Source organism: Poecilia reticulata, chromosome 7 (genome assembly GCF_904066995.2).
Source record: "Poecilia reticulata chromosome 7, P_reticulata-male-v2, whole genome shotgun sequence".
Lineage (NCBI taxonomy): Eukaryota > Metazoa > Chordata > Actinopteri > Cyprinodontiformes > Poeciliidae > Poecilia > Poecilia reticulata.
In genome coordinates this window covers 26704598-26727069 of record NC_088836.1, presented here as the reverse complement: position 1 = coordinate 26727069, position 22472 = coordinate 26704598, and the positions used below count along the sequence as shown (strand labels likewise).

Below are 22472 nucleotides of genomic sequence, written 5' to 3'. Positions count from 1 at the left end.
TCGCCCCAAAATCTTCATGACAGCCATTCAGATCTTCCTTCATTCTGAGCTGCAGCTTCCAAACTTACCCCCAAACTCCTTCAGACTAGCCAGAAGCAATTAGCAAGCACCTGGTGGAGCTGCGCATCAGCTGAGCTCATTAGAGCTACTTCTCAGTGAAACGCTGGTAAAAATGTTAAAGGGTTAATAAAAGCGCCACGTTGTGATGACTTCCTGAAGGCAGAGTTTCAGAAACAGGAGTTTTTAAAGAGACAGAGGCCCAATTTCAAGGAGTTAAATTACAAAGTCAATTTTCTTTTAAGTCACACTTGATATGTAGCATTTTTATAACAACTGAAGGTAATGTTACTTGATTGTGCTATAAAATGTCACTATGTGCCTGGAGAACACATACTTCCCCTTTATATATAATTAAATATCAAATGTCTGGTTTTCCCTCCTGGAGCTGCTGCCACCACCACCTAATCTCAGGTAAGCAGATGATTCATGGATTTTTAATCCAATTTAAGACGAGCTTCACCCAATGTGTTGCAAAACACTGTGAGTCATTAATGCACCAAACAAAGTTTTAATTTAGAATCTCCTGGAATAAGGACATGTTAACATGGTGAGACAGACATGGAGTCATGTCTACAGATGGGATCAGCTGGGACTGGAGCAACAGTTACCACAGCAGGGGCCTCATGCATAAAGCCTGCGCAAGTTTTCACACTAAACTGTGGAAAAGTGTAGAAAAGTGCGGCGCGCGAAAAAATTCGGATGCATAAAACCGTGAACACGCATGTGGCCGCGCACCTTTCCTTTGTGCATCCCAATCTGCGGGGAATTGAGCGCAGCTGCTGGTCCACCCATAAATACACATGTAAATTAGTATAAATACCCAGAAGTCTGCCACCACGTGAGGCAGTAACCATGGCAACGTGCTTGTTTGTAGCAGTGTAAGTATAATATTTTATTTAAAAGGTGCTTTCAGGACACATAAGGTCACCTCACAAAAATAAAAATACATTTTAAAGAGAGAAAAAAATCCAAATAAAATAAACAGCTGCGCTTTCAGCCGGGCAGACAGCGCGTCAGAGAGCCTGAGTGGGAAAGTGGACGTTTATTCTAAATAGTGGAATCATGTGCAGAAGTTTTACATTTACAGAATAAAGATGCTTTCTGACCATAAAGGCACTCACAGCTGAAGGATGACTGCAGCTGACCGGTACCGGTACCGTGCGGCTCTTTAAGTTCTGCTAGGAAATCCCGGATGATCAGTCTGGATTAATCTAAACGCTCATCATCATCATCATTTCCCAGCAGATCAATATGACCAATGGCTCCCTCTGAATCCTTTCGATGTTCTCCACCAGAGCCAAACGCTCTGGTGGAGAACCAGAGCGTTTGGCTCTGGTCCGCGTACAGGCTGGTGGAGCCTGTACGCGGCTCACAGCTACCTGAACATGTGTGATTATTCACACCTCGATCACCTTAAAAATAATCACCCCTGTTGATTGATTTTAATCAGCAGGTTTGAGTGAATCTGCTGATCCAACCCCGTTTTCTTTTTCAGTCAGAATTAAATTACCCCATAGATGCGTTCCATGCGCTTCGGCTCACGGACCAATGCGTTACATCTTTATGAGACAAGAACTGAGGAAAAGTACTATTTACATTCGAGTGAAGTTTTCACATCCTTCTATTTTTATTTTCTTTATTGAGTTTGCGTGTTATGTTATTGTCTGAGGATAAATGCGGGTCAGTTTCATCGTTTACATTTAAACAAAATATTAAAATCATGAAAGAACATCGGTTTTGGTGCACATTTTTTGTGCACACACACGCTTTATGCATGAGGCCCCTGATCTTTAAGTAACAGAAACTAAGCAGCAACAGGTAAATAAATAGTTATAAATAATAGCGTTAGCTTTCTTTAAGGAGCATTTAGTCCAAACTCATGTCTTCGTCGTCGTCCTTCTTGTCTTTGGAGTCGCTCTCCTGGTCTGACTTCGTCTCCGTCTCCATGGCTTTGGCAAAAGCCTCCACATCTACAAGAAAACGTGAGCAAATAGTACCAATTTAAATAAAACATCTTTGAATACGAGGTTAAAACACTGAGCAAGGAATAAAGGAAAAACGAATAAATCGAAACAATCTCTTCTTTCAGCCATAATGAGTAAGAGTCACATCCCAGAGTCTAGCATCTTTCTAACGGTTCGGCCAGACAGAAATTTAAAGAGGAGCGGCAAAAGCAAATGAGATGGATTAGCAGCGCTTGCCAACAGCGACTTGTTACTGTGGAATTTCGTCTCTGCTGCCCAGAAAATGAGCTGTCAGAGGCCTTTTCTGATTTGTTGCAAAACACTGACTGCTAGTGGAGCTTCTTCCTGCCAGCAGCATCACCATCCACAACAATCCATTTGGGATAATAAAGTTCTTTACACCTTATTATAAATGACCTTATTCAATTATTTCAAATGAATCAATGAAAGGTGTATTGAAGTTATCAGTTTTAAAAAAACTTTTAATCTGAAACAATGCTGATCTGAAAGCATAATCTAACTTGTTTAATATGACTATAAATACGAGTAAATTTCTCTATAAATGAGCAAAGTGCACCGTCATTGTTGACGCTTCAGCGCCTACCAGCAGGTGGTGCTAGTGTAGCATAAAAACAAATGCAGGCCAAATAACAGTAAGAATTATAATAACAATAGGCCTTCGCAGCGTTTAGCTGCTCGGGCCTAAATATTGCAGTGACGTCACAGATTATTCAGATTAGGGAAATATTCAATTAATGTTTCAATTTAAAATCTCAGTTTGCAAAAAAGTATAGATGTTAATCGTTTTGTTCTAGGGTAAAAATTACAGTTAAATCTTTTTTAATCTAATTGGAAACATAAAAACATTTGGAGCCATGACTCACTGTATTACGTTTTGAGCAGGGGTGTTAAAACTGGGGCCTGGGGGCCATTTCAGCCCCTGCACTGATTTTATGCGGGCCCACTGACCACAATTCAAGAATAAATCACGACAAAACTACAAGTTTTAAATTAAAATCTATGATCACAAAGTGATTATTGTTTATGGTTTCATTCCATTGTCATGGCAACAACTAAATTACACCTAAATCTGCTTTTAATTGCTGTATTAAAACTTGGCTAAATGCAGAAAGTGTTTTATGATGATTAATTTTTAGTGTTCAGTTCTTCCTACTTCTTTTCAAACAGGTAAGCTAATTATCTTGTTCTTGGTTTTGTCATATTCATTCAAATAAAGTGTTATGTGCTTTGTTTTTAAAAAACCTGCCTGAAATAATAAGACTAACAAAGTTAAAATGTTTAGTTTATTGTTGGTGATTTTAGTTTTTAAAAATGACTTTCCTTTGACCCGCTTTCAAGCTGATGATTTTGGAGAACATTAAAAAGTTTGGACACCTCTAGTTTAGAGACTGACCTCCTTTATTGGCGGCATCCACAGCCTCTGCTGGGAGACCAAACTGGTTCATCAGAGGCCCCAACTGGCCGGACGCCAGAGCGCTGCTGAACATGCTCATAGCCTGAACAGACACAAAAACCAAGCACAAATATTAAGAGGTGAACAAAAGCGAGCCGAGCTCGGGGTTCTGACTCCTGGCCGGAGGACGACGTTCGTACCTGCTGGAACTGAGGCGAGCTGAGCGTGTTGTGCAGCTCCTCTGAGCTCTGCGGCAGCGACTCGCCGGACGGCAGGTAGGGCATCAGCCTCTGCTGCACCTCTGGGTTGGCCAGAATGGGAGCCATGACCTCAGGGGTCAACACACTGGCCAGGTCCACTGCAAGAAGCAAACACGCCAACACTGGTTTTTATCTTTTTGGACCAGCAAAACCTTTTTGAAAAGCTTTTTCCCTTTCTGACATTTACAAATTCGCCACAAAACTCCATCGTAAACAAACATTCTGATGATTTTATCAGCCAATTTAATAAAAATCTGAGAAACGTCAGACTTTTGCCGCTGAGCGCTGCAGTGAGACGCAGCAGCTGTTTGGGTTTTTGATGTTTTAGAAACTATTAATTAGGCATTTTTCTGATTGGATGGTTGAAATTTTTATTTTTATCACTTCTTTCTGCTCAATTATTAAAGTATAAATCAAAAGGTTCAATACCAAGTTACACAAGATATTTACTCTATGGTAAATTTGATGGATGGATGGATGGATGGATGGATGGATGGATGGATGGATGGATGGATGGATGGATGGATGGATGGATGGATGGATGGATGGATGGATGGATGGATGGATGGATGGATGGATGGATGGATGGATGGACGGTCAGATAATTGGACGGACGGATGGATGGATGAATGGATAATTGGACGGACGGATGGATGGATGAATGGATAATTGGACGGATGGATGGATGTTCCCCTCCTCACCTCCCTGGCTGCTGGCTGGGACGTTCATGGTGGCCAGGATGCTCTGCAGGTCACTCAGCTGGATGGGCTGCGTGGGATTGGCTGCGGCTGCAGCGGCGGTAGCAGCAGGGATGGAGAGGGTGGAGGCTGTGGGGGAGGGTGAAGACGTGGCCAGGGGGGTGATGGGAGTGGTGGGCACCTGGGTGGAGCCCAGCCGGCTGGCGGTGGAGGTGGAGGTCGGCGTGACGGCGGTGGACGGACTGGAAAACAGGAATCAGATGAGAGTCAGCCTCCAGTTGAAGCTGCTTCTATAATGAAAACACACTGAGGCACCTGGTGGTGGAGTTGCTGACTGCAGGAACGCTGCTGCTGCTGCTGCTGCTGCTGCTGCCCAGGAGGTTGGCCAAGCCCGGCCCAGCCAGAGCCCCCAGACCGCCTGGCATCAGGAGAAACACACATCACCTCTACGGCTGAGAGTCAACAATTAATTCATCTAAACTTGATCAAATGAGTGGCCATTTTCTTAAAAACCTGAGCTTTCTCTTGTATCAAGAGGACCGGCCATCTTTCCATAACACAGTGCTACATTTTTCATATGCTGAAATTTAAAAAAAATTTATTTTGTCAGCTATATTAAAAATCAAACTGAACAAACAGAAAATTGTACTTTTCTCACATTAGAATAGAAAAATTAAAATAAAAAAAAAAGAAAAGATGTCCATTCAGAATCGCCGTCTATTGTTGTTCTTTAAATTAAGTTAAAACTTCGCTCCATGAAGTGAATTAACTTCATGGGGAGGATTTTTCCCTCCACCAAGTTTCCATTTTTCTGTCATCATCTCCTCGTAGCAAATCGGTCATTTTTTAATTGATAAAGTCGACGGAGTTCGGACAGGCAGCTCGGCCAAATGAGCGCTAATGAAAGTGATAACTTAATGAATTTGTCGAGTGTTTATATTTCAAAACAGAGCCGCATAATGTGTATTTTTCCTCTCACACCGGATTCTGTTTGGACCGTTTCTCTTTCCCGTTATAGAACGGCGCCGCCGCCATTTTTAATCTGCTTCAACTGCTCCGCTTACGGACGACCACCGGTGCCCTCTGCTGGATGGCGGCCAAACTACAACACTTAAAGACGGCCTATGCGGACTTCATTAGTAATTTAATCTAATAAACAATTGAAGGACAATTAATTATAAATTTATTGTTTACAACACATTATCTCCACACGGCTGCCTTCACGTACCGATCCCCCCCAGTCCAGTTGGTCCGATGAGCTGCATGAGCTGGTTGTGACTCATGTTACCCAGAAGACTCTGCAGACCACCCTCACCTTTAGAGAAAGAGAAGGAATAAGAGTCATGCAGAACTGAGGGTTTATCATCATAAAGTTTATATAATGGCGATTCTACCTCCCAACGCAGAAAGGTCGTGACCTCCACTGCCGCCGCTGCCCAGAGCGCCTGGGATGGGCGGGTTGTTCAGGTACTCGTTCACTTTGCGGCAGTACTCGTCATCCTTATCGTTTTTCGGTTCCTGAAAACAGAAAATAATAACTAACACACTATAAGTTTTAAATAAATTTCATTGCTGTCATTATAAAAGTGAATAAAAGTATTCACAGCTTTTGAATTTCAATGCATCTATCTCATTTGGATGTTAAGTGACAAACCTATGCAAAGTGGACAATAATTAAGCGGAAGAATGACCGTCTTCAATTTTTTAACAGAAAAATATCTGAAAAGTGTGATACACATCTGATTAATCCACCCTTGTATCTATTATTTTATTGATTAATTGGATAGAAAAAAAAAAAACCAACCTGCAGATCTTTCATTTAATCAATGAAGCTTGTTATACAATACTAGAAACACATAAAAAGATTCAAATAAACAAATAATTCAATTTATTTTTTAAATAAGAAAATAAAATTTTTATTGCTGAAAAAGCAATAACAGTATTCATTTAGTAAATCTGAGCCGGGTAACACTAGAGGAGATTTGAATAAAACATATTTACAGTTTCGGTTCAATTACTGCTCTAAATATTTTTGAGTCTGTATACTCAAGTTAACAATTAATTGATTACTAAATTAGTTGGCAATTATTTCAATAATCAGTTAATTATGATTATTGCGATTAATCGTTTTTGCTATTCAAAAAATTAGCTCCACTTTTAGTGGAAATGCCAAATAGCATGAAACAGCCTCCAGACAGCCTGTGGAGGACAATTGTTGCCAAAAATGTTCCAAGAGGAAATTAGTGATGAAGTCGACAGAGTTTGTGTTTTGGCTTCAAACCTGCATCCAGAAGAAGAGTCTCTTAGAGCCGGCTTTAAACTTCAGCACATAAACCCGTCCGGTGGTGCACTGGTTGACCCGTTTAAACTCACAGTCATCAGGGAAGATAATCAGGTCCTAAACGGAGGAATCAAGGTGATATTAGAAAACCCAGCTGCAGGTCATTTTGGTTAAAAATCCACTCTGTCGCCTACATCATCCACATTCCCGGTGGTGCGATCCTTCCAGCAGAAGTGGATGAGGGAGTCATCCGTCTGCTGGATGTAGACCTGACCTTTACGCTTGTCGGGGGTCACCGTACTGCCCTTCATCGTCATCTTACCGGCCCGAAACTCCACCAGGTATTTGCTGGAGGAGCCGCGGGAGCCGGACACCAGGCTGGGGAACAGAGCGCCGGACGCCATGATGAGGAGGACGGTCTGCTGCAGGAAGGGAGACACAAACATCTGGAAGGTGGTTCGACTCCACGGCTCCACTCAGAGGTTTGCATGAACTCAGCGTTTAATAAAACTACGGTGGTGTTTTAGGGCCATTGTGGCTAGAAGAAAATGAGTAAATTTCCACAAAGATTTTCTAGAAAAGACAAAAACTTTTGGCTTTGAAAAGTCAAAAATTTGCTAGGAAAAAACTCAGAAATGTTGAGATTAATCTCAGAAATTTGAGGGAAAAAAAATTTAATTTCTGAGTTTCAAAAGTTGTAAATATTCTAAAAAAATTTTTTTAAAAAGTCAAGAACATTTCAAAATGTCGAACGTTTTCAACTTTTCAAACTAAGAACTATTCTTGTTCTCTTTACTAAAAAAATTATGAGATTAATCTCACAATTCCTGAGTTTTTTAAAACAAACCTTCAACATTTCAAGCTCAGAAATGTCCTTGTTTTTTCTAGAATTTTTTTTTTAAACAATCACAAAAATGTGATTTTTTTTTTTTGCCAACAAGAAAAAAAAATCTCCAAATTTTGGAAAAAACTTGCTCCATTTTTTTCCATGTAAAATGGTCCTAATATGTCGTAACATGAAACAAACTTATGAAATAACTGGTGCAAGTTTAAATTTCTCCAGTCTGTGGATGGATATTTAACCAGAGGAAATATCCCACCGTCTACAGATTTATTTTGTGAATTTCTGGTCTTTCAAGTGATTTTTCCAGTATTGTTACTCCTCAGTGTGAAACTTGAATCCATTAAACTAAAATGATTGTAGAAGTTTGTTGTTGGCAATGTAAAGAGATAATTTTTTTTCTCAGTTTCAAGCAGTTTTTAGTTTAATATATATATATACATATATATATTTTTAAAGTTTTGAAACTGCTTTCTTCAGTTTCAATATTTTTTGGTTTATACTTTTGTCTGTTTCAAAAATGTTAATTATAAACACATTTTAATCAATTTAGCTCCACGGAAATTTTGCAACAAAGCTTCAAAGCATTATTGGTATCTGAATCTTTCAATTACATACGCTTATCAACGCAGTAAATGAATTTTGGATGCAACATGCTAAGATCAGGTCCTCTGAATGAGATTCAAGATGCAAGATTAAAAACAGGTTTGATATTAAAAAATATAAAAATACTTCTGATGTTTAAAGTCTCATGTGTTTTTGTTTCACAGCCTACAATAAAAAACACATTATATCTTGGTCGGACTATTCTGTGGAAACTGATATAAGAGAGTGTGAATGCAGCTGGAAGCAGACTTGTCCCAGTTCTCCCGTAAACACAGATGAACTGGAGCGGAGTCTTGCCGCAGACGGACATGACTCTGCATCCTGCATACAGAGGTCCGTTTCCAGCTCCGAGCCGTCACCGCTCGGCTGCGGCTTCACATTTCACCCCCACCGACTTACCATGCAGCCAGAGCCGTAATTTAGACCAGAAACCCAGATAAAAACACCATTTATACTCACATTTCTGTCGGAATTATCCTTCAGCTGCAAAACCACAGAAGTCTGTGACGCCTGTTGTGATTGGCTGACCAGCGGCGGAGCTTCGTTCTCATTGGCTCAACCGAACGTCAACCTGAGGGCGTTTAAATCTGCTGCGCATGTTCGGTAGAGATAACAGAGTTAGGTTGACACGTCAAACTAGAAGACACAAAAATAAATCAAATTTATAATATTTATTATAGCGCTGGCAGTGTAATACAATTAAATTAGACTAACACTAAACACGTCAAACTAAAAGATACAATAAGGTTAATAAAATAAATGTATGCTATCACTTTATTTTTTACTACCTAATTAGTTTGATGCGTTGTACATCAGTAGCTGAATGAAAATAAATGTAACCAATACAGACATTACTCCGAGGTTAAACCAGGCTAAAAATGCACTAAGATGCAGATTGTTTTCCAAATTCATTTATTTTCCTTAATTGTGAAATATGCTGAAAAATACTTTAGACAAATTAGTGAATAAACTAAAATTTTACAAATATTAAACTTTTGACTATTAAAATGTAAAATATTAACAAAAAGTATTAAAGCTATCAATAGATTTTTTTTAAATTGAATTATATGGAAGTGATTTCTTTATAAAATGTAATACATTTGATAATCAAGTGATTTAAAAATGCTAAAAACATAACCAAAAATGTTTTATATGATTTATTAAATACAATAAATTAATTAAATTGAAGCCAACAAAAACACAGATTAAACAACATTACCTTTAGACTTTAAAAAGCTGGGGAAAATGCACCAAAAGTTGTCATTTTTTATTATTCCTTATTTAAACTAAGATTTAAAAAAGAGAACTTTTTATATTTAAATATTATTTTCAGTTGTACTTTATGGAAAATAATAAGTACATAATATCAAACATAAAAGTGAATACTTTCAAAGTAAAAATACATTTATTCTAGGGCTGATAAAACATTTGAGCAATAAACTAATTTAGTAATTGATTAATCAGTAACTGGAGTATGTCAGCTGTAAAAAAGCCATTCATTTTGTATTTAAGATAAAAATAAAAAAAATGTCTGTAATTCTATTCAGTTTAGGCTGCACCCAATTTAATTTCCATAAAATGAAAAACCTATTCAGCATCGTAGAGTAATAAAAAATAAACAGCTATATACAAAAAATTAATTTAAAACAAAAGTAAACAAGTAAACAACCCATTTTCTAACTGAAACTCCTATTTTATTCTTATTCATTTTCTGATTGAAACACCATGAACCCTTAAAAACCACAACAAGCAGTTCATTTTGTAGTCCATAATTTATTATTTAAATATGCTTGTATGCATATGGTTTTGGGTAACAGTATGAAGAGCGGAGGAAAAGAACGAACAATGTAAACATTATCGACAAAGTAAAGAGACACAGGGGTAAAAGGATGAAAATATCCGTCAGATTGAACCTGCAGGCTTCGAAAGTGCTTTAAAAATCAGAGCAAAGGGAGAACTCTCACTGTACATATAAGTGCATAGGACTGTGAGCGCTCAAATGTGCAGCTTTTATGCTCAACAGCAACAGAAATCAGCTGCAGCATCTACTTATTTAGTGTTTTACTTTCAGCACTCGGTGTATCTGAAGGGGAAATTAAGAGTTTGAGGGTTCACATTTCAGGAGGGCGGAGAGGATGGATCGGTTTGCATAGGTTCACGGTGTCTGCAGCGTCCCGGGGTCACGAGGCGAGGCTGAAAACGAAGTGCAGGCTTCCACACGGAAACTTAAAGCTCTCCGTCATGCAGGGCTGCGCCTCTCCTTTTGAAACCCAGCATTTATCCAGAGCACACAGACGCTCTCAGAGCAACATTTCCCTTTTCTTTTGACGCTTTTGTTGAGTTTCAACTAAGAGACAGTTTGGCATCATTTTAAAGGTGCAATTAGCTTAAATTTTCCACAAAAAAAAAACCAAACACATCCATGCCAATATTCTGCTTCGTACGGAGCCCCCTAAGGGACAAGGGGGACTTTTTTTCCTTTGAAATAATGTACACAATTTAATACTGAAATATTTTCTGCTGTAATGTAAGAAAGCAAAGCAGCTCAAACATGGGTTTTCCATCCCTTCTAAGAAATAAACAAACTTTCTCTACGGAGGAAAGAAAAATACATCTAAACCATTTGGACTATTTTTCGAGTTATTTTCACAAAGTCATCTGAATGTTTTGATTGTGTCTTTTTCATACTGGTCGTCTGATTGGTTTACAAACAAACATAAACACACAGTAATAGATTCATTAAAAAAAAAATTGCAGCAAAGATCTAAGAATGTTTTCGTATAAAAAATAGACCAGGGTGTGTTTGCTCATTTGTCGTGAGAGAATGCAAAATATATTTTTTAATTTGTCCTGTAGGGGGCTCCACAGCTCCACGTTTAAAAGTGGAAGAAGGAGAAGAAGCTTAATAATCATTTAGTTTTCTTAACTGGATTTCTGACACTTAGTTTTTTTCTGTTGTGTTTTTCAGAGCATAAAGGTGAGAGGCAGCCACAGTGTCAAACTCAGAGTTTGTCCATAAATGTTTCTATACTCAGTGCAGGAAATCATTATTTTATGGCTCTAACTTGTCTATTAGCATCTTGGTGAACATGCAAGCACCATTGTATTTTTATATTTTTTTGTTCTCTACACACAACTATATATTTGTACCGACAATATTCGCTTACGATAAACATAAACATGGTTAAAAGCAGCTTGTTTTTTTTTTTTTTAAATCTCTATTCACAGAAACACTTGTGACATTTTAAAGATACGTAGTGCTGAATAAAATAGACATCTAATTTCAGAGTCGGTTATATAAAAGTTGAGGATGTGTTTAAATAATCCCTGATATTTAAATGCAACATGAAGTGAACTAAAACGCTTCTGCAGCTCGTTTGTGTTTGCAGAGCTCCCGCCTCTGGCTGGTTTAAAACCCTTAAATGACGAGCGTTTAGGGTAAATGACGATGAAGATGTCTGACGTCAACGTTTCTCTAAAACTCTCCCGCAGAGCACGTTCACAGTCGCTTAACGGTTTGCTCCAACAGAGACACAGTGCCGGTCTGAGTAACCTGCCCGGTTTTCAAGTCGCAGAGATTTGAGATGCAGAGAAATAAAGTGAACATTTTCCAGAAACACAGAGTTTCTTTCTTTTTTTGTGCATCAGTAAATGTTGGGACAGTCTGTGTACTTCCTGTCAAAGTATCCGCCTGTGTACTGCCAGTCCTCTGCTCCGGTGAAAGGGTTTGTTACCATTCGGAACCACCTGAAGGGAAACAGATGAAACCTGCTTTTAGAGAGAAATCAAAAGCTCCTGGAGATACAAAAAAATTTACCTTTGACTTTTTAAATTAATAATGATACTACAGACATCAGCGAACGTTTTAACTGAAACATAAGAAATGAGTGAAGCTCTAACACAATGGAAGTTTTTGTTTGTGCTGCTATCACTTTAAATATATTAATAAAAAGTTTCCTGAGGTCAGAGGTCAAACAGCAACACCCACATTTACGACATCAAACAATTTCAGTGTCAGTCATCTCCGCTACGTTTGAAAAGTAAAGTGGTACCAATAAATGGTTTTTAACAATTTCTTAAATAATTCAAATTTAATTGTATGGATACACTGTAAAAATACAAATTATCACCAAGTATTTTTATCCAGTTTCTTGTGCAAATCTTTTATTACACTTGAAATAAGACTAAACTAATTTACAAGTAACTTTTCAGCAAGATATAGGAGTTTGTTTTACGTCAGTATTGATGAAAACATTCCAGTTCCAGTGAAATTATTTCCCATGTCACAACCCGAGGAACAGACTTACTAATAAGGTAATGTAGGAAGGCGACTGGTTGCACTGGATTTTATTTAGAGGTATCGGAGTAAAGAAGACTGGCAGCTGTTAGCTCTGACCTGGTCGACCACTCCTCTTCACCCGCTGATCGTTCTCTGCGAGCCTTCCTCTGTTTTTCCTCTAATCGCTCCTTCTCTGCACTAGCCAAGTCTGAAGAAAGCAGAAGAATAAAGAGTAATAAAGCAAATTTAATTAATAAAACATCAAAATGTCTTTGTTTTGTCTACTTACCCATGTCTCCATGTTCCATGGCTCTAATGTCGGGCCTCAGCCGGCAGTCCGTTGGCGGCAGCAGCCTCTCCATGCCGGGCTCCAGCTCGTTCAGCGTCACAGCAAAGCTGGTGAAGTTATACATCTACCAAAAAGAAAAAACACAAGACGCCCGAAACTTTTACACTCACTGGGTCAACGATCCCCCAACAAACCAAATAAACTCACTACAGTCAATACGAAACTTAAAATGTGCTCCAGAAGGACAAAGTAACCTATTAAATGTCTTGGCTTGTTTGTTTAAATTACTAATTTATAAATCATTTATGACTGGCTCTAGCAACTTTTCAACCAAGTCGGGTTTATTTGAGAAAAAGACGCTGCTGCAGTAATCAATACGACTAAAGATAAACACATGGATCAATTTCTCTAGGTCTTCTTGGCATATTTTATCCTCTAATCCTGGAAATGTTCTTCAGGTGATAGAAGGCCGACTTTGTAACTGTCTTTATGTGGCTCTGAAGGTTCAGGTCAGAGTTCATCACTGCTCCAAGATTTCCAGCTGTAATAACTGAAGCTGTGTGTTGACTCTAGATCGTTCCTCTTTAGGTCAAACTTCAGTTTCTGTCCACACATTTATCTGTTCAAACATCTACTAAAAGTCTGTATGTGTTCATTGTGCATCCTCTGCATCGCTGTGGTAGCTAATCTCTTTACTTGTTATAACTTGAGCTAATGGGAGCATGTGCATATTAAATTAGAGGGAGTCCAGGAAGGAGCCCTGTGGTACTCCACATGTGATTTTTGTCAGATTTGGTGAAAAGTTACTGACCCAAAGCTGAACCCGTTCTCTAGGAGAGACTCAAACCAGAGACTCCAAACTTTTCAATAATTATCTCAGATTCAGCAGTAAATGACAAAACAAAACATTTCACATCCACTGAATATGTATATAAAAAAAGACGTAAAATAAGCAAATAATAATAAGCAAAATAAGCCTCTGTTATCAAAGACATGGATAAAGTCCAGGACTTTGAGATGAAAAATAGACGATGAGTCGTCAGTAATTTTTACTCGTATGTGCAGAACGGATGAACCTGCCCTGCTGGCAGGTGCTGAAGTTCAGCGCTGACAGATTGACAACGTGACTAATCAATTAAAAGGTGAACACTTTAAATCCTCGAGAACAACTACAAAACGTTTCCGATTCCTGTGATGGAAGCCGACCTGCGCAGAGTGACTGGGCTGAGGCGTTATCCTCCACAGTAAGGCACTTCCTGGTATCACAATCACCGTATCCTGACCTTCTGGAAATTCATCGTCCTCCTCCACTGCATAGCTACATCCCTACACACACAGAAAGATCTTTTTTAAAAAGCCGTCATGTTCAAACCGTCGAGGCCAAACCAACCGAGCAGACGGTTCAGTGCAAACAGGTGAATCATGGGAACTACGGTTGCCACAAACTCAACACGTTTCAAGCAACAACGGCATGTCATTGCAAGACATCATGGTTTAGGTGCTGGCAATGATCTAGTCAGACAAGTACACTGTCAACATAACTAGACAACAGCAGCAGCACAAGAGAGATATCAAACACGCTGTTACCTTACCTTACGCTAACGCCACTGCGTGTTATTGTGAAAGGAAGAGATGCCGTTTGAGAAAACAGAGTCAGTGACGCGTCAAACAGGTAACTGACAATCGCATGAGTTTGCAGAAACGCTCCCTTCACGCCGGATGGAGACCACGCAGCATCAGGCTGTGGGAAACGCTTCAGAAGGGTTGTGAATATTAACAGAGAAAAAATTGGCATAGACAGTAAATTAGTTCCAGATGATGAGTGATCAGCCGGGTCTCCAGCCGGAGTGACGGGAGGCTTTTCTGCTCTGCAGACGAGGTGAGAGAAATCAAACTGGCTCAAATGTTCTCACCTCTTCCTGTGGGTCGCTGCCCGTCGTCTTCTCTGCCTTCTTTGTTTCAGAAAGGCTGGGGTCGATGCTGTACATGCTCTCCGTCCACTTCCCGTAGATGACGTGTCTCTTGTTCTTACTGGTCCAACCGCAGCGACGCGGTCAGTTCAGAGAACAAACAATCACACTTTATGCCTGACAGAGCGGATTCAGGAGGGCTGCAAAATAATCTTTTTATTTTTTTAAAAATTCATTATAGAAAGATAGTTTAAAAAGATTTTTTAAGTAAGATTTTAAAAATAAATCTTAATTTCTTTAATTTTCTAAAGAAAAATGTTATTTTTTTAGAAAAGTAATTTACTTTCTAATAAAGAAATTGCTGATAAAAAATACTTTCAAAAGCGGCTTCTGTGAGTTGTACGATAAAGTTCTAGGATTTGTATTAATTATGAGAATGAAGACACAATATTAGCAGAATAAACATGAAATTTAGCCAGAAGAACATCTTAAAATGTTGAGAGAGAAAAACACATTTTAATTAGAAAAAAGATTAGTGACGAGGATCGATCTGTGTGGGTTTTTTCTTCAAAATAAACTCAAGTCCTGATATGGATAATTTGATGCTGATGAGTTGAAAAAATAAGTATTTCAGTAAAGTGTATTGCAAAGTATAACTTTTAATTTCTTGTTATTTTTGTGCAGGAGTTGTGATTAAAAATAACTTCATTCTCCTGATATTGTGACTTTTTTCTTGTAATATTATGATTTTATTCTTATAATAAAAAATATTTGTATCCTGGCCCTAATACTTTGTCATGGAGTTGATCTGAAATCAAAGTCCAAATAAATATAAGCTTAAACAAGATGGCCGCCTTGGTGAGCTGGCATCACTCGTAACTATGGAAACCCAACAAGTGCAATGATGGGGGAGGTGAATCCATATTTTCCAAAAATTAAACCTTTGAAAACCCAAAAATGAAATGAATAGATAAAATGGGTCAATCGCCCAACCCTGGTACCCGACCTGCTCCTGTTCTCACCTTCCGTCTTGGATAAATCCTTCGACTTTGTGAAGATCTCTTCCAAACATCCCACAGGGTTTAAAGTTCAAGATGCATTTATCTCCAGTGCTGAGGGAACCAGGGCAGCATAAATGAGGGACAAAAACTCACAACAAGCTTTTCCAGCATCAGTAACTGTACCTGTGGTTGACTATTTCCACTGTTCCGTATTGTTCGATCCAGAGTTTCCCCAAAATGATGTTATGGACGCAGCACATTGGATTCGTCCAGGTGTACGCTTCTTTATGTCTACAGTAAAAATACAGCATCAAAACTCAGTCCTGGTAATCCAAGAAAGATCCAAAATTTCACATTTCAGGGTGCTGTGGTGGTGCAGGGACAAAGCACAACCCATATTTTGTCCTCATGCCGGTGGTCGCAGGTTCAAATCCCGGCCTGGTGACACTTGCCGCATGTCTCCCCCTCTCTCATAACTCTCTTTCCTGCCAAACTACTTTCACATAAAGGCCACTAGAGCCAACAAAACCTTTAAAAAAAATGTTCACATTTGGATTAAATACGAAGCTGATGCCTGAACAACTAGCATCATATTTAGCTAGCTCAATCTGAAACGATTAATCGATTATTGACATAATCATCAACTAATTTAGCAATCGATTAATAGTAAACTGAAGTATACAGACTCAAAAAGAAAGCCATTTGCAGAAAAAACAGCACGTTCATAACTTTAGCTTAATTACTGCTTGTTTGTTTATTAATGTAAAAATATTTTTGCATTAATATACATTTTATTCGCATTAAAATAGTAAATAGTCAAACAAACAAATCGGTTTCTTTTTAAATATGAAAAGGAACATTTTATTACATAAAATGCAATAATAAAACATTTCTTTAGTGAATTTGAACCAGGTAAACTAAACGATGCCACTTGAGTTGTTTTGGGTAAAACATAATTTGAAACAAAGGTTTAAGATGAAAAAACAAAAAATAAATAATAAAATGTTTCTTTTCTCATTAAAAAAATTATTTGCATATTTTATGTATTTTAATATTCTATAAAAGACTTAAGTGGTTAAATGAAAATCCTGCAGAATGTGCCAATTGTGCTCTGATTACCCAACAAAATTGCTAAAATAATAATAGGTTGCAGTGTCATAAAGTAAACAAAAGCAACAATATGCACAACAAAAATGACTGAAAAAAGTGAGTAAAAGCTTACTTTAATAACTCCAGCGTCATTGTGCCTTGAGGCTCAGCTTCAACACTTTTACCCCAGAACTTCAGCTTTGGGCAGACGGAGCCATGAAACTCAAACTCCTGCTTCAGAGACTCAGCGTGGAAGGCACTGACGGGGGGATGATGGCTCACCTGCTCAGAGATCAATCTGTATCCTTCATCCTCCCTAAAATAACAAAAAACACACAAATCAGTCAGAAAACAGGCGCAGAATCGTAGAAAAGCTGGTAGATATTAGGATAAATATATCTATAGGGTTTTACCTTATGAGTTCATACGTTTCCCCCAGCAGAGGATTAAATGGCTTTCTAGTTCTCTCCCATTGAGATGCTACAGCGGAAACAGCAAACGCAGCAACAACCTGTGACCCAGACGAGAACCGGATCAGAACCATTTTACCCCAATCATGCCACTTCATATCTGACGTGCATAATTTCAGTGGCAGATAAAGATGCTGTAAGAAAACAAAGTCACTGCCTCTTTAACATGTGATACACTAGCTAACGCTGGCTAACGTTAGCCAACGCTGGCTAACGTTAGCTAACGCTGGCTAACGTTAGCCAACGCTGGCTAACGTTAGCTAACGCTGGCTAACGTTAGCTGATAAACAGGGTTGTAAATCAGAGACTTCAAATGTGTCACAGATTTTCAGCTTCTGGGTCAATGTTGCAGCAAGCTGGTCATTTTAATTAATTAGACGCATTCATATGCTATGCAGATGCTCTGTGTGCGCTAATGAAGTTACACACACCTTGTTTTCAATTATCTCAGCTTATAATTACTTATATTTATTTACAGTTTAATGTGAATATGTTACATGTTGATATTAACAAAACGTTTTGGATAAAAAGGAGAAAAAAATATTGATCTTAAGCACAGAACACCCAGTGAAGACAAAAGCAAAAGATATAATATCTATGTAATGATACAGCAGTTATTATACTTTGATATGTTTTATTATTTCAATAAAAGTAAAACTTGATCTACTCTTAGTTTTCTTTTTTGACTGATTTTTCTACAGATTTGCTCCATAAGCATTAATACAACGTTACATTTGTTTGTTTTAAATCTGTAATTATTTCAACTTATGAATACATTTTTTATTTATTTAGCTGTGCTAAGAGAATTTAATGTTCAGGGATTAAATATACATAATAATAAATAATAATAATAATAATAATAATAATTAGAAAAAGAGTTCACACAGCTCCTTCAGCTCAATAAAAACACGTTAAATGTGTTGGAACGGGTCAGAGGTGATAAAATAAGGACTTGATTCTGGATAAAGTGTTTTTGCTTCCTTCACCTTTGTATTTAATATGTCAACATATCTTAGAAGAAAATAAGAAGCGATTAAAAAGGATTTTCTCATGGATCATTAAAGAAAAGGTATGCAGGTTTTGGAGCCAAACAGCTCATCTAGATCAGTTTAATTTGTGATTAAACTGCGGTTCTTTCCGGAGGAAATAATCGGGTCCCTACCTGCATGCGGTCGACGGCGTCCGACAGGCTGCAGGCTTTGTGGATGAGGTGAGTGTGCTCCATGTACTCAGAGATTCTCTGGAGAAAACTCAGCGGCTCGTTAAACTCAACTGGCATCGCGATTTTGGAAAGCTCCTGCGATAGGAGGCAAATCAAATTCATTCATAATTATGGAAAAACATTGTCAGAAACAACTGGAAATGTCACTTTTCAACAATTACGAAGTAAAGCTGTGAGAAAACTTTAGCATTCACAAAACTCTGCTACCCTTTGGATGAGTTTGGGGTTTTTTGGGACTCACCATTCCAACACATTTCTTCAATATGCTCCACACACTGAAATTGTTCTTGGAGATTGTTTCTGCAGGCAGGGCTTTCCTGGCGCACATTTAAACAAAAGGATATTAAAAAACTGCTAAAAAGCAGCCAAAAAAATTAAAGAAGCATTAAAGCCGGGCTGAAAATTATTACTTTTAAATTACGAGAATAAAGTTGTAACATTGCCAGAATAAATATTAGGAGAATAAAGTAGTAATTTTATGAGAACTCCACATAAAAAATAAACAAAAATTTAAATGAGGAATGTTGAGCATCTTGCGATTTAATAGATAACTTTATACTTTTGTATCGGTTTTATATATAACGAAATATTGAATCCTTAACACATCAAAATCTAATTATTATCAGTAGCAGGACTTTGAGGCTATTGTGAAAACAAAGGTTTATTTTGAAGAAAAAAACACAAACTTGTCGTTTTGGTCACGTCAGATCTTGATAACTATCACAGCTTTTTTCTCCTATTTTTATGCATTTATTCTGGTAATATTATGACTTGATTCTCGTAATTAAAAATTAATACATCAAACTCCATTTTAAGTAACGGTAGCTCCACATGAATGAAAACATTATTTCTTTTATCCATTTGAACTTAAAATGCACTAAAACGTTTTCTCAAATCAAAACTTGTTTGAAGACGTTCCTGCATTCAAACAGTTTACAGATAACTTGTTATACAAGACATTACCAACAGTTACCTTCTATTAATGTAAACATTCAGAAATTTTCTGAATGTTTGTATTAATAAAGATAAAATAAAGATAAAAAGTCTTCTTCATCTCCGAATCTTTGTTGCTCTCTAGTGATTCCTCCTGCTGCACGCCGGGCTGTTTATGATGGTCACAACCATATTTTGTATTTTGGGTCTGAAGGAAATCTCATCCCGTAACCTCATTGTGTTGTAAACAAAACCCGACTGAATCCTGCGACGCTGCGCTCTCTGCATGCACCACTGCCTGTTTATTTTTATACCGTTTCCAGGAAAGCCAACTCAGTGGACTCCATACTGACTGTTCAGATCTCGTCTTTGTTTATGTTCACTGTAACAGGGTGTTGAGTTTTTAATCAGTTTTCACTTTGGAAACATTCAGCTAGCTCCTTCTTTCATATTTCAGCCTTTAACTCTGTTTAAAGTAAAAATGTACTACTTTCTTGTGCCAAAAACCCACATATAAGGTTTACTTTAGACACGACTCTCATTCACGAGATAAAAACGTTTCTACATCAGAAGCTAAATTACTCCAAATAATCAGAGCAGCCGCTGTAAAATGTAAATCCATCAAGTTTTTAAACCTTTATATCAAATATGATGTAAATAAAATCAGATCAGAAGGTTGAGTACAAGAGTGAGACAAACATTTTAATTGATCTGATTAAATATTCAGATCTTAAATGTTGTCTTTTCATCATCTGTAAGTGGATAACAAATCATAATTACCAAAAAGAAAGGTTTTAAAACATTAGTCTCTGTGTAATTACATGAGAGATGCTGAAATAATTTAACTTTTCAATAATATTCTAATATATTATTGTTCATGTCATGACTTCTGTTCATGTTACAAATGCATGACTTTCTTCAGCTCTTTACTAAATCAATATATTGCCTAAAACTTATGAATAAAGCTTGTTTTTGACAATTGATTGGACTTGGTTAGCATTAAAATATTAGACCTGAAGTATATTGCTTTCTGAGGATTGACTGTAAGGCACAAATGATCAAATAGATACTGAAAATCAGCTTTCAGCTTCTACGCACCTCAAATCTGGAACAAACTTCCAGGAAACAGCTGAAACACTGAGTTCCAGTTTAGAATCGATTTTAAACCATAATAAATGGAATGTTGACCAACACATCTGATGTGTGGTGATGACTACAACATGTAACATCTGTTATTTGTTTTTACAACTGTTGACTCTATTATGTGCTTTCATCCGTTTTCATGATGTAAAGCACTTTGAACTGATGAAATATGCTAAGTAAATAAACTTGATTGTTTGATTCAAGTACCTAGTTTAGACAAAAAAGCAAAAACAAATTCAAATCTGTACATAAAATTATTATAGATAAAAAGCAACTTTATGTTGCATGATGAACCTGTACAAATTGAATGATGAAATGGCCAAATTCTGAGATTCAATGATAATTTAATGCAAACCTTTGGAGTTCTTTAGATAGAAAACACTTTGATAACACCAACTTGGCATCAATGATGGGATTGAAACTCCTTTTTCTTTTTGCTGTAAATTGCTTTCAGATGAAGGGTCATGAGTTGGAGCAATATAAATAAAGTGAGTTCATTGATATTTTCCCACCTGCGCTCCCACACCCCGTTCTCCTGCTTGCTGCTGCCATCGGTCACCTCGTTGCTGTCAAACACCAGGGCATCTTTGAAACTGACCTCACCGGAATCATCAGACTCCAGTCCTGGGACGGGGGAAGTGTCAAGAAACAGAACACCCATTTCATTCACTGAGACATGTGGAGAAACCATAACGATGCCACGCCTCTGTTAGCCAGTCTCACCTGTCTGAGCGTCGAAAAATTCCTCCTCGCTGTTCATACTGAGCAGAAAAAGGTAACAAAATGTTACTCAGCAGTCATGTTTCCACCGTCGGTCCGACGTTTCTGCTGCCCCGCCTCCCTGCGAGCATCACAGACTGCCACAAACACGACCTGTAAGACGGACAGTTCTTTAAAACCACTCAGTGGAGCCGAACATAACCGCAACAGAGGTTGTGACAGAAACGATAACCTGTTTCTGGTTCGTTGTCAGCCGCAACGCTCCTCACAAAATCTCAGCTAACGGCTAACTAGCTACTAGCATCGCATCTGGAGACAGTTAACAGTGATCTGGAGCCGAGATTAGCTCATGACACTGACACGTTTACACGCAAACACGTGTTTACACTCCGACACGAACAATCACACAGTACACATACCTGTTAATTTGTGTCAGTTTGGACTCTGCTTACAAAAACAACTGAAAAGTGTAGCGCCACTGGAGCCTGCCGGAAGTGGGCGGCAAGGACACGGTGATTGGCAGGGCCTTCAGCCAATCAGATCGCAGCTAGGAGATGCCTAGAAATAGAAGGCAAGGAGCTGCTATTTTAAACTCACATTCAATAATAAGACAAAGGAAATTTATTCCCCCACCAGGCTGAACATTAATATTCAGACATAAAGAATAAAATTTGATTTTGTCGACACGTCTGAGTAGATTTGAATTAAAAATAATTAAAATCAGATAAGATACTCAAATAAGAGTAGCAATACTTCAACATTTTTACTCATGTGAAAGTAAAAAGAAGCAAGAAATGACTCAAGTAAGAGTAAAAAAGAAATAAAATGCTGCTCAAGTACTGAGTAACTGATCAAGACATCGACCATTTAATATTTAAAAATTACTCATCGGACGGAGTCAAATATAAAGTTATGTGGAAATTTAGGTATTTTAAGGGCCAAAATTAAAATAATTCATATAAATAACATAGTTACAATATAACAAAATCAAGCAAAAAATATTTTTTCCATAATTTCAGTTTCTTTCAATATAAAACTCACAAAACTTTAACAAAAACTGCAGGTGTGTGACAGTGTCTGGTGAATTTTTGGTTAAAATCTTGGTTTCATTCAGTGACGTTACTAACAGTGGAATATCCAGAGATCTTACTACAGTAGCAGATATTTCTCAATACAACAACTCAAGTAAAGAAAATACAGCATAGTAAGAATACTTCTATAAAAGTAATAAAAAATAAATCAATCAAGTAAACGACATAATTGAGTAAATCTACCAAACTTTTGTTAAAATA

The 22472-nt window shown here is 37.7% G+C and overlaps 2 protein-coding genes across 4 annotated transcripts; both read right to left on the bottom strand.

Moving 5' to 3' along the window:
* Positions 1-552: 552 nt before the first annotated feature.
* On the bottom strand, positions 553-8713 carry LOC103467746 (proteasomal ubiquitin receptor ADRM1). Of its 2 annotated transcripts, none has more exons than XM_008414408.3 (10): positions 8584-8713; positions 6872-7099; positions 6678-6794; positions 5791-5914; positions 5625-5711; positions 4712-4814; positions 4400-4638; positions 3639-3796; positions 3439-3541; positions 553-2030 (listed from the first exon to the last, which is right to left on the bottom strand). In XM_008414408.3, exons 2-10 carry the CDS (start codon positions 7079-7081, stop codon positions 1927-1929), a joined length of 1245 nt encoding a protein of 414 aa, XP_008412630.2. In that variant the 5' UTR covers positions 7082-7099; positions 8584-8713; the 3' UTR covers positions 553-1926. The 2 variants fall into 2 exon arrangements, with proteins under 2 accessions (XP_008412630.2, XP_008412631.2); XM_008414409.3 differs by having other exon boundaries at positions 6872-7096; positions 8584-8681.
* Positions 8714-11730: 3017 nt separating this feature from the next.
* Positions 11731-21726, bottom strand: LOC103467745 (oxysterol-binding protein-related protein 2-like). Of its 2 annotated transcripts, none has more exons than XM_081609218.1 (14): positions 21600-21726; positions 21184-21333; positions 20973-21084; positions 18626-18701; positions 18325-18459; positions 17106-17203; positions 16826-17008; positions 15787-15894; positions 15625-15714; positions 14606-14723; positions 13899-14018; positions 12693-12816; positions 12432-12611; positions 11731-11871 (listed from the first exon to the last, which is right to left on the bottom strand). In XM_081609218.1, exons 2-13 carry the CDS (start codon positions 21218-21220, stop codon positions 12472-12474), a joined length of 1341 nt encoding a protein of 446 aa, XP_081465344.1. In that variant the 5' UTR covers positions 21221-21333; positions 21600-21726; the 3' UTR covers positions 11731-11871; positions 12432-12471. The 2 variants fall into 2 exon arrangements, with proteins under 2 accessions (XP_081465344.1, XP_008412629.1); XM_008414407.3 differs by having other exon boundaries at positions 12521-12611.
* Between the last annotated feature and the right edge of the window lie 746 nt (positions 21727-22472).